This window comes from Periplaneta americana, chromosome 7, assembly GCF_040183065.1.
Source record: "Periplaneta americana isolate PAMFEO1 chromosome 7, P.americana_PAMFEO1_priV1, whole genome shotgun sequence".
NCBI classification, from domain to species: Eukaryota; Metazoa; Arthropoda; class Insecta; order Blattodea; family Blattidae; genus Periplaneta; species Periplaneta americana.
The window spans coordinates 84,644,897-84,658,275 of record NC_091123.1 but is presented as its reverse complement, the minus strand read 5'-3'; the positions used below and the strand labels follow the sequence as shown (position 1 = coordinate 84,658,275).

The 13,379-nt window shown below is 35.7% G+C and overlaps 1 protein-coding gene across 5 annotated transcripts in view; it reads left to right on the top strand.

Moving 5' to 3' along the window:
* Positions 1 to 13,379, top strand: part of HDAC6 (histone deacetylase 6) — a 143,076-nt gene that overhangs the window by 118,166 nt on the left and 11,531 nt on the right. For all 5 annotated transcript variants that reach the window (XM_069830964.1, XM_069830963.1, XM_069830966.1 and 2 more), the window contains 2 exons: positions 6,274 to 7,412; positions 7,519 to 7,677. In XM_069830964.1, the coding sequence (XP_069687065.1) occupies positions 6,274 to 7,412; positions 7,519 to 7,677 (1,298 nt within the window). The remainder of the gene's footprint in view (positions 1 to 6,273; positions 7,413 to 7,518; positions 7,678 to 13,379) is intronic.

Here is a 13,379-nt window from a genome sequence, read left to right as displayed (position 1 = left end):
ACAACTTATAAAATGTCCCTAACACCAACAATGACATAATATCGAAGGCATTGCAACTGTCCTTATAAAAGGACGGTGGGAAAATCTGGGTTAATAGATTTCCACGTGTGCGCCTCTGGTGGCTCAAACAATATCAAGACGTATTTTATCTCCCTCCATGTGTTCCGCAGCATTGCCTTTATCATTTCGCTGCATCTTTTGCACAAGTTGGATTTTGTATGCTCTAAGTCGCAATCTTTTATGGACAATGTTGTGAACAGTCGACTTCGGAATACCCATCTCTGAAATGGCCCATCGAATTGATTTCCTTGGGCTTCGCTGAAATGCTTGCCTAACATCGTCAATTTAGCTGTGGACACTGCTTTTTTGCTGCTTCCCTTCTTCCGTAACACAGAGCCTGTTTCCAACAGCTGATTATACCATTTCACAATGGTATGACGCTCTGGAGCATTTGCACCATATTCCTGCCTAAATCGTCTTTGCACTGCAATTGGGAACTTCAATTCAACTAACCAGTAACAACATTTCACTTTCTGCTGTACTGTGAATTCTGCCATTTTAACTCTGTGTTGTCATACCCCGCACATGTGCTCTAGAGTCATAATTTTCATTGTTACGAAACTTGGAGAGCTTCTAATAAGACAAGATGAGAAACATTTCTAAATTCACTGAGTGACGAGATGTTTATATTTCTTTATAGTAGTGATTCTACGGGACACAGTGTATATAAGACAATAGATCTTCTTGTCAGCAGTCTTGAATTTCGTACTGGCTATAATTAACTTAGTTCTTTCATTTCGAAAAAAAAATCAGTCTTTTTTTTTTATACAATTCACAATGGATTTTTTTTAGTGTTTATTTCTGATTAGACTTGCACTTTCTATTACGTTATCAGAAACATTCTTTTGTTTAACTAAGAAACGTCATAATTAATTTGTAAGATTAATAGCCTCAGCAAGAGACAGATTTTTTTTCTTTCACATTATCACTAACATCAATGTCTTTTTCACTATATTCACTCATATGGTGACTTTAATTTTCTTGCATCACACTATGGAATAATTACATTTTAAAGTACAAAGTTAGTGCAAGTTTGTATGTATGTATTTATTACACTGCAAGTGGGCAAGCACCCGGTGGCAGTGGTATACACAATATAAACAATACGCAATAAAATTACAATACACAATACAATTATATACACAATACAATAAGAATACACAATACAATTTACAATTTGTTTCACTAGACATAAATGTCAGAAAGTCTAAAACTGTCTTCTCACTGCATATTTAATCTTCTTCAGCACATGGACAAAACACAAAAGCTCACTACTTGTGCTAGATTAGTACGATTCCATGTGACAAAAGAGATGCTTTTAGAATAGTGGCCTAAGCAAAGAAATAATATAGTTAGGAGGGCAGAGGTGGACAACTTGCTCATGGAATTAGACTACATTATATAGTTGCGATGTTAAGTAAAAGAAAATGCACAAAATTTATATAAGTTATTTATTTATTCAAATGCAGTGGGGCTTGACAGTGTTATTGCCCATAAATACAGATGAATCATCAAACAGAAACCCAATAAAAATCAATTATAGAGTGAACATTTTGCTTTCCAATATCTATCATGTAGCATAGTAGGGTGGAACATCTGGCACTGTAATATGTGGTCTCAGTCCATGTTGATGTTTGTATTACAAAATGGGCCGTGGGAAGTCTCATAAATTCCAAATCAAGAGAAATGAGCTGCAAGACAGCCATGTTTCATATTCATGCAAAAGTATACAACAGCTTCTTTCCTGGGTGCATCTGGTGTGGAATGGGCTATTTATCTCCATTGTTTTTCTTGTGATCGGGTTTCTAGTTTCTTCTTGAAATCATTCTTTACTGGTTGCTTGGTATAGAGAGTTGCTAAATGATATGATAGAGTTGTTTTTGGTTGCTGTAGACTCATTGCTCCTCGTTTTACCTGTTGATCATCAATTTCATTCCCACTGACCTCACATTGTGACGTTATCCATTACAGTACTATTATTTTATGTTGATGGAGGGCTTTGATTAATTTCCTACATTTCACTACTTCCTTGTTTTGGATAACTTGGTAGGATGTTATTGCTTGTATAGCTGCTTTGGAATTGACAGAATTGAAGAGTCCACTGCAAAAGGGAGGAATGTCACAAGTTCTAAATTTCTTCATTCTTGTACTGTTTTGCTATTACATTCCCGCTTTTTGTGTTATACACCATTTTTCAAAACTTTCATCCTATATTTTGCAGTGCATTTTGTGTGTGTGTGTGTGTGTGTGTGTGTGTGTGCGCGCGTGTGCGTGTGCGTGTGCGTGCGCGTGCGCGTATGCGCGCTCCATCTCCATGTCCTCTTCTCTGGTGCACAGTAAGCATTTAGGTGACTTCAGTACTCCAATACGATGGAGGTGTTTACTGAAGCAATCATGACCAGTAATCAATCTAAACATGGCCACGGCAGATTTTCGAGGTAGATCAGGAATTAGTTTTGGATCTTTGAATGATTCTTTCCATTTTGAATTTTGATGTTTTGCCTGTTCGCTGTAACTTATTCTTTTTATGACTCGCTTTATTGATTCATATGGGAACTTGAAATTTGTTTTTAAGTTGATATAAGTTCCTTTCTTTGCTAACATATCTGCTTTCTCGTTACCATTCAGTCCGCAGTGGGCCGGGATCCATTGGAAGACCACTTTTTTATTTAGCATTTGAATTTGTTTTACCATGCAATGAATTTCTTTTACTTTTTCCATTTTAGGGGATGTAGTTGAGCTGATGGACTGGATTGCAGCTTTGGAGTCAGACAGGATGACTATGTTTTTGCACTGGTTTAGCCAAACAAATACATTTTGAAGTGATGTATAAATGGCTTCAACTTCGCCATCAAAATTTGTTGTGTACTTGCCAACATTTTCATAAAGAGAAAAGTATTGGCAAGTAGCTCCAGCTCCTTCATTTTGATCCATGGGAGATCCATCAGTGTAAATGTACAACCAGTCCTTTTGTGGATATTTTCTATTAATTGTTTGTAGGGCAATGGCTTTTGCTATTTCTGGATTTATATCTTTTTTGTTGAAGACTTCATCAAGATCAAGGCAGCAATCTACTTTGAAGTTATTAAGTGGATTATATCGAGACATCAAGTTTTCCTTTTCACTTGGTATTTCTAGAATTTGCTTAAGCTTTGCTTTGCCTTGTAGTCTATAATATTCTACTCCCATTGATGTATAATATTGAACCTTAAATTAAATTTTTCTTAAAATTGTGACCATTGCACTTTTTGCAGTGGACTCTTTAAATTAGTGTGATTATTGATTTGTAGTCGGATATGATTTGTGAGAGTGCAATATGGATTGCTTTAATTTCACTGTCAGTTTTGTTTTTGCCAATTGGAATATAATGAGGGAAGAGTGTACAAAGAATTCCAGCACTTACTGAGCCATTGGAGTTGTGTTTTGATTCATCAGTATACATAAGAAGGCATTCAATGCAAGAGAAGTTTGTTTCTGTAGTGCTTAATCTATGTATTTCAGGGTTTGTGTTTGCTTTTATTAATTCACCATTTATTTATGTTTTCTTAGTGTTTAGGAATGTAGAGGTCTAATGGGTTCCTTGCGTAGGCAGCTTTTCGGCCTTGTTTTGTATATCATATTGCTTTCTAATTTCTAATTATTTTTTTTAATAAATTCCTGTTATGTTTTCAACGTTCTGGTGGTCTTATGGTAGTTAGACCAATACTTATCATCTGGGAGTCTGGTTACTTTTCCATAGAGGTTCATAGTCATTATCTCTTAATATTTAAATGTTGTGTAAGTAATAGCATAACATCTACTGGGGTCGTTCTGTTCGCACCAGTCATGAGTTGAAGGATTTAATTTGGTATATTCTGTAATTTTTGTAACTGTTGGCTATTGCCAAGGCTCACAAAAGTAGAGCATTTTTTGAGCACAATTGGTTTGATGTACATATTGTATGTGGTGTTCAGTGTAGAGTTTGCACTAACCCATGTGCTTCCAGTAAGATGTTTAAGTATAGGCAGACTTTTTGAGTTTTAGTGACTATACTGTTGCTTGTTTTATTCAGGTCGGTTTGTTATAAAAAATTACGCCAAGATATTCAGTGTCCACAGAGTGGAATAATAATTGATTGTAGGACAGTAGTTTCAGCATTGGTGTTGGATGACATAATGAGAAGGTTTGGTATATTGTTTTGTTGAAATTGATTATCATTACATTTTCCTTTGACTATTTATCTATGGATTGTAATGTTTTTGTTAACCATTTGTGAACAGTGGCCATTTAAACTTAGTGATAGTGCAGAGATGGCGGGAATTTAAATGTGTGAACGAGAAAAACGCTGTAGTTTATTAAAATGGCTCTAACTCGAAAAAAATTACTGAGCTTTGAAAATTTCACGTAATAGTAACTAAGCTTCGTAAAATAATATTATGCCACATTACCTTAAAAGTTTTCCTTGGTACAGTACACCTTGAAGCATTCTTCAATGCAGAGACATCACAAATATGACAGAAAAACAGTCTCTTTTTTCTTTCCATGTTTGGAACACACTACACACCTTCTTTATGGTCTCGTCCCATTCTTTTTTTTATTTTAGCAGGTTATTTTACGACGCTTTATCAATATCTTAGGTTATTTAGCGTCTGAATGAGATGAAGATGGTAATGCTGGTGAAATGAGTCTGGGGTCCAGCACCGAAAGTTACCCAGCATTTGTTCATATTGGGCTGAGGGAAAATTCTGGAAAAAACCTCAACCAGGTAACTTGCCCCGACCGGGAATCGAACCTGGGCCACTTGGTTTCATGGCCAGACGCGCTAACCATTACTCCACAGGTGTGAACTCATACCATTCTCCCGAGGTGCAATTCCTTTGGAAAGTGCCACTCTTTCAATATAAGTCTAGTGTTATCTGATCTTTGATGCACTTTCTATTCCGAATCTCCAAATTACTCAATTACTTAGCCTGCAGAAATCTGAACGATATAAATTATCATGGAATTGACCACTCTGGCATTTAGAAATCTTTTGAGGAGCTTCATGTACCCCTTATGCAGACATTTCCTTTCCGGTAGATACGTCTGCTACAGCTGATCCTTGAGGTCAATGCCTCCCATATGTTTATTATAGTCAAAAAAACATATGGGCTTTTCCTTTCCTATGCCTCTTTTTTCTTTCTAATTGCCTGAAGAAAATGCTTATAGTACGACAGAGTTTTTTTAACCAATAAGTAGATTTGTATAACGTAAAATAAGCTTTTCCTATTGCCTGTGTTCACCGAATATTTAGTTAAAATTAAATCGAAAGAGTTAAAAATAATATTTTAAATTTTGTTTATGTAAGGTAAAATAAGCATATCATATTTTTATTTTTGCCTGGAGTTTTAAATGTTTTAAAATTTTCTTTTTATAACATGAAATAAGCATCATTATTATTTTTGTTCTCTAGAATATTCAATTGAAATGGGAGTGTAGAAATATTTCTTAATAATCTTTTAAATTTATTTTGAAATAAGAGTATCTTATTGTTTGTAGTCTCAGAACATTTAATTAAAATTATGTTGTAGGGTTTATTTTCAATTTTCCAAGGTTTTGTTTAACGTGAAATGAGCAGTGTTCGTTCTCCATTCTCTAACAAAGTTTAAACGCAACAATTAAACGATATATCAACTGTATATTTTCTTATGACTTTAAAAATAGTGTACATGGTAATGACCTTCCACTTTTCTATTCAGAACAAGCCAGGTGAAGAGGGTGTTCAGAGCAACATAACCTGATGTACACTCCTTACTGATTACAATGTGGCACGATCTTATAATTCACGTTTTTCTGGGAAATTATTAAAAATATTTCAAAATGGTATTTGACTTCTTTGTTGCTCTTTACTAAAGGAATCATGCAGAATTAATGACATTACTTACAATTCACTCTGCATATCATCGTTGTTCCTGCAATAATTCCTATGTGCAAAATATAACATTTTTCAGTAGGAAGAAAAAACACATTTATTCATCCTATTTAAGTTATTTAATAAAGCAAAAATCTGAAAATCGATAAATATGTCACATAGGAGTTATTGCAGGAACAACGATGATATGCATTCACGTAATAGTAAAGTGTTTACATGTTTTTTTTTCTTCTTGGAAGTTAATTTTTACATTTCTTTGTGCGTATTACAGTTTCTTGTTTTGTGCATGTACTTAGTTGTGTCGTTTATATTTCTTGTTTTAGGTTGCAAAGTGAGTCCTGAAGCATATGGTCACTTTACCCACTTACTGACTGCATTAGCAGGAGGTCGTGTAATCCTGTCTCTGGAAGGAGGTTACAATGTAACGTCAATCTCTCATGCTATGCCCATGTGTACTAAAGCTTTGCTGGGAGATCCACTTCCTCCAATGACTCCAAATAAAGTTGCATGTCCTAGTGCTGTTGCATCCATAAAGAATGTCATTAGGACACAGTCTCATTACTGGTCAGCTTTATGTTTTCAAGTGGCTTTGCCTCAAGAAAAGGTCCTTCCAGGTAAAGAGCCACTAGAAGTGAAATTTGAAACAGAAATGAAGTTAAATGAAAATTTTCGAGAAGAATATGCTGAAAGTCAAGAGAGATTAACTGAAATAAATATTGCAGAACCTAAGCAAAAATCGGAAGTTCTCTTCACTAAATCCAATCAATTTGTTAGTGTAAAAACAGAACCAGAAGAGGCTGTATCTACAGAGGAACTAAACGCATTACAAGAATCTCTCAGTAAACTCATTTTATATGAAAAACAGTCAGAGTTTTTCATCAACACTGCAGATAAGCCTTTGTATTCTGATGTAATGATGAGTCCGTTAGAACTCTCCAGTGACACAAGTCCAACATGCTCTTCTGTTGGTACAGAAAGTCGGATGTGCTCCAAGTCAAGTTCAAGTAATTTCAAAGAATCACCACAAGATGATAAATCTGACACACTTTACTCTATAGAATCACCGATTCTAAATTTGATGCACTCTTGTAGTATATCACATAAAGAGTGTGCCAGTTATGACAACTCACCAACTAAGTTAAGTTGCTCTGACGATGGTTATAAATCAGAAGAACAAGATATATCAACATTACATGAGCTCTCTCATGCAGAAGGATATCCAGTCCCATTGAAAATAGTGTTGGAAGACTTGGAAACTGAATGTGAGTATGAAAAAAGACTTCCACTGTCTGGAGGTATGGTACATAAAGTTGCTGACAGTGAAAACAACCAAAGTGGTAGTGGAAATCAGCAAGAGAAGTATGGAGACTCAGAAGATGGTGCATGTGCGAGTTCCAGCCAGAATTCAGATGGTGGTGAGGGACGCCAGACACTGGTAGACTACCTTGCAGGGAACATGGATGTAAGTTCTCTTCAGTTTCTTTATTCATATATATATTCATTGTGTAATTCCATGCAATTCTTTTATTTGTAGTAAGAAATAGTACATTTATTTTCCATGTCCACAGATGCTGTTGGCTGGAGAAATGTTTGCTGTGGTACCATTACGTAGCTGCCCTCATTTGAGCAGTGTTCAACCAGTTCCAAATTGTGGTATAGACCATAAGGGTCCATGTATAGAATGTGGCTCGACACAAGAAAACTGGGTGTGTCTCGTGTGTTACACAGTGAGTATTTGTATTAAAGTTTGCACACTTCATATATATATATATATATATATATATATATATATCTTATGCCATCAGGTTGTCTTTTCGACATTTATAGTCTTCTCTCCTGGCAGTGGCTTAGGTGTAATCCACTTCTGAGGGCGGCTGGCAGGCAGAGAGGACTTAAATCTAAACTTAACCTAAATTCCAGCCCATGGGCGAACATAAAAATAATTCCCTTTGAGGAAAAATTCCTATGATCTAACCAGAAATCGAATCTGGGACCTCATGAACTGTAGCCAGAAACTCTGACAACTATACCATGAGGCTGGCCATATAATTTTATTAATACTAACTGAACAAGAACAAGTCCTTTTTGCTTCTTTTTTTTTTTAATTAAACTGGTTGTTAGATTTTTTGCAGATTTCAGAAACTCTACTATAGACAACCAAAACGAATTGCCTTTACTAAGCTTTCCTCATCCATAAATGTGAATCTTTACATAACGTCACTTACACGAATTAATGAACTTCTTAGCCAAATGCGGGTTAGGGTTAAACTCAATTAAAAGCAGCTGTAGATCAGGCACCCAAAAGAAAATATCTCACCATGGCCTTATGTTCAACAGTTTTTTTAATTTATATATATATATTTGTTTGTCTTTGTTTATTCATTTATTCTGGTGTAGTTAAGGCCATTGTTCCTTCTCTTCCACACCACCAGAAACATCAAACTATAAATAAAGTAAAACCAAACGAAAATATATGCAGACTACAGTCACACAAACTTTAAATGAGCTAGCATTATCTTGAAGTTCAGCAAAACAACACCACACCACTCGGTCCCTATATTCCCACTTTGCATTGTCTCAATGTTCTACAGATCTTACATTTTATCTCTACCGGTCAAAGACTGTTAAATTTCATGTGGCTTATTTTAGTCGTGAGAGTCAGCATATTAAAAAGCATTACAATTTTTCTACCATCTCCTTTCCTCCCCACTGGAAATGTGACGTTGCATAGAGGCAGAGATAAAATAATTATAAGATCTGTACATTGATCTGAAACTATGCATTTTACGTAATTTCATGTCTATATATGCTTTCACTTTAATTTCAGAGACAGCTGACGATAAACAGGGAATTTCCTTGTTCCCAGTCTGAACCTGTCGGGATGTTATCATGAGCCAAAATTTCTCTCTATCGGTCATACCAAAGAATCAATATATACGTATATGATTTAATTTATATTGGAAGATTCAAAACATATTAATTATAATAATTCTTATTTTGTAAACAGAATACAGATACAATATAAACTCGCAATAAGTCATTTTTAACATAAAGACTAATATTCTGAGAGATGTATACTAATATTGTAGAAATTAAGAGATCGTTATTTCCACAACTCCTAACATACTACATTGGCAACATGATTACATGGATAGAATTTCGCAGTAACACATTTTTGAACATGAACAACAATATTTTGAGAGACATACTGTATATTTTAGAATTAATACAATGTTATTTCCAGTTGGCTTAGGTATATTCACATACTACATTAGCAACATGACAAAAGTATCATTGAATGCTTTTGATATGTGTAAAATCTTTTTTTCCTCCACTCCTTTGTATAAAATATAGTTTTGAGAATGTGGAAAATACGCAGTTTTTAAGTTAATGGCTGCAACTTTGAGCGACTGTTCTTGAGCTTCATTTTAATAAGTGGCCATTACAAATGCTAGTCACACTGAAATTGCAGTTGCTTAAAATCGAAAGATATTAGTGGGTATCATAGGAATGCGTGGGATGAGAACATATTCTTCTTTCATTTTGCCAGTTAATATTGGCACTTCAATTAGGTTGTTCCTGAGTTTTTTTCACACTAATTCTTGTTCCATTGCATAATTTTGGTGGATCAATATTTCGCAATACAGTAGAACCTCTATTATCCGTGGTAATAAAGGGGGTGGACTGAATGGTTCATCGAAAAAATCAGATGATCTGTACCGTAAAATATTTTCGTAAATTAAGTGAATAATACTTGCATTTCTTAATTTTCTCCGGTTTCTTGTGTTTAAGACACTAGGTAGTGAATCAAAGGTTCGCTCATTCAAGTCTGGTTGTCAGCGACAGGTTTTTAAGGGGCAAGGAAATTCCTTGTAATGGCTATCAGTGGAAACATAGGAATAATACAGGTCTCGTGTAGTAAATTTACATACTTCATACACTTTATTATTGATTTATATTAAATTGCGCACAGTTGCAACACTAATCTCGTACTCTGATGCGAGATGAGTCACAGTTTCTCTTTCCCCATACCACTCAATTATTTGCGTTTTTTTCGATACTTAGCACAACACGTTTTCTTTTGACACTCGTGGAATATATTTTATATAGAAGTTGTACAGTACAGCAACTCGAACAGCAGATTATATTGTGTAAGTGTCAAGGTTTGTAATAACACTCTCTAGAAAAAATACGTACTGGTACTAATACTACACATAGCAGTACTGCATGCATATGAAGAAGATAGAACTATATATGTTTGTAGCAAAAAAAAAAATAAATAAATAAAAAGAAAATAGCGAGAGAAAGATAGTCAGGTAATCCAGCAATCGGTTAATAGGGTGACAAATAATCGGGATTCTACTATAGTACAATAATTGATGATTCAATATTAAGTACGGAATTACATTATGTGACAGCAATCCTTGTGGTTCCAATGAATTCAAGAATTCAGTTATAAAACACAGCCTGCTTAGTATCTACAAGTGCACTGAGATATTCATAATATGGTCCTGGATTGTGTAAAGATAATTATTGCATGAATTGTCTAGATTTTGGCATTCGTGATGTACCAACACTGTTATTTAATTTTGTGTTATAATTTCCATGGCCTCATGAAAGTCGATGTTGAATACAACAGACAATAATAAAAAACAATTGACTGTAGAAAATTGCATTTTAATATTATACATGAATGTTTGATCGTATTTATTTCTCTTTTTTATTTTTAATTAAATTAATGTCAATTTGCACAATTTTAATGTAACCTATGTTTTTCTTCCGGTTATGAAGGTTAAATGTGCAAACTTTGGCACATATCAGTCAAAACGTGTAGATTTGTATAGAGAACATACATACATACATACATACATACATACACACACACATTTGCTTTTATATATTACATACATACACACATACATTTGCTTTTATATATTAAGATAAGTTTCATTTAAATACACATTGTATCTAAATGAATTATCGTATTTGGCAATTTTTACGGGTAAACTACAAAAGATAAATTGATTAGAGCTGAGACGAGATGTTATGGCACCAACCTGCGCGAAGTTTTAAATTGCCGGCCAGCAGGGTAGAGGAATGGGGGTTGTTTGGGTTACGGTTCTCAAGCTCAGAGCAGCAGGCATATCCATTTCATCTCTTTCTAAAAACATTCGTCTTACCTTAGTATCACAACTTTCCTACTCAAGAGTCTGAAGGTACCTAATGAAATTACGCCCGCTATTCCATCTTTATATTCTTATTCTCCGTCCGAATCAGACTACTGATCTGTGCTGGAATTAGATGTCCCTAAGTTTATGGAAATGTTCTCCAAAATACTGTCCATCACGTGCTCACCTTCAATGTAATTGTTCTCTACTTTCTTCACATAATCACAGACTGATATTCATTTTTGGAAGAAGTGATTGCAGAGTCGGCCTCTGCTTATGCGTAGCCTAGAAATTATAGATGAGTCTTCTTAGGACTTCCTCATCAAAACTGTCTACAGCTGCAACAGTCTTCTTCGGGTGTGATTTTTCAGACTGGAGAAAGAATCTGCTGTTCCTGCCTCAATATTTTTCTCTTCTTTCCTAATTCTTGCCAAGGTTTGCTTTGAAATACCAGTGGCAGCCAGTACTCTTGCACACATGCTTTTCAGTGGAATTGGTATTCCATTTACAACCTCTTCTGATATGAATTTCAATATATTGTATGCTATTTCATGTCCTTGACTATGAACTACTCTATGATTTCATACCTTAGACAATGCCATAATGAGGGTGCTCATTTCAGTATTAGCAATAGCGGTAGTAGCAGAACGATCTGAACGCTCGGAATGCTAGTAACCAACTAACCCAACACACCTCCAGTTGAGTGTGAGGGCAAGTCCAAGCAAATGAACTAAAATGCGTCCCTCATGCTGGTGCCATAACTTCTCGTCCGGGCTCTACAAGGGATTATGTATTGTAACAGGAGCAACTCTCAAGTTTAATTTGAAATGTGTGCCATTACTTAGTTCTGTCACCTGCTACTAGAGAAACTGCAGTTACAGAAATGGTTACAAGTGAGGAGTGAGCATTTTCTGTGTTAGAATTTTATTCCACGAAATTGGTAATAACTGTGCAACGTCTCTTTCATACGAAATGTAATAAAAACCCACCAGACGTGAAGACTATTCTGCTATGGTACAAGAAATTTGTGAGCAATGGATGTTTGTGTAAGAGCAAATCACCGAGTCGAACTCTGGTGTTACAAGGGACACTTGATCACAGTGCACAGAAATCCATCTAGAGAGGCAGCAGAGAATTGGATATCCCGCATGTGACTGTCTGGTAAGTTTTATGCAAACGATTGAAGATGAAAACATACCATCTACAGTTACTGCAAGCATTACAACCAGCTGACTATCCTCAACGGTGCGAGCTTTGCACACAAGTTCTCGATCTCATGCAAGATAACTTCTGTAACAAATTGGTTTTTAACTAGAAAGGTGTTTTTTCTGAGCAGGAAGGTTAACAGACATGTGCAAATTTTGGGGACAGAAAATCATTGGGTTTAAGTGGCAACATTCGTGATTGCTTAAAATTTAATGTTTTCTGTGCACTTTCCAAATGCAAGGTATACAGTCTACACTCCTTTCTTCTTTATGAAAACACTGTGTTGGGATGGACAACATTGGCTGATACCTTATCTGGAGAGTGACAATGCTGATTCATTTATGAACAGGATTGCACTATGCCTCACTTCTGCAGAGATATCTAGCAATTTCTAAACATCTGATTACCATTGTGTGGGGAACGAAGACAAACAGTTCTTGTCCTAACCTCCACGCTCTCCTGACTTCACACCATATAATTTTTATCTGTGAGGGTATGTCAAGGATTCTGTGTTTATGCCACCATTGTTGAAAAATCTTGTAGATCTGTGGGCCCATACCACCACTGCCATCACAGGAGTCAATAGAGATATACTGTACCATAGACCATCGACTTGATGTCTGCAGGACAATGAAGGGAGCCCATATTGAACATTTATAAGGCATGCAAAATAACTTTGAGATTTTACTACCTTACCTGTGTGTACTGTATATCATTGTCCTACGTTTGGTGTGCTGTGTGCAATTAATTTTTGAAATCAGGGAATCAATTTAGATACACCATGAGTGATACAGATAAACCTGTACAGACATTGGTGGAAGAATCATATTGAGAGAATAGGCCTCATTCAATTGCCTAAACAAATTCTACTTACATCTTCAGCGCCATTTGATGGTGGTTGCGTCGCGATTGAGGTGGTCCTCAATCGATGACTATGTACGGCTGATGCCCCTTCACTCGCACTAGCCAGCAGGTCCACGGCTGTCAGCACTCGTCCTTCGAGGAGCGCGAATAGGGTAGGCAAATTTACCATTGTTTTAAGTAGTGGGCGCCAG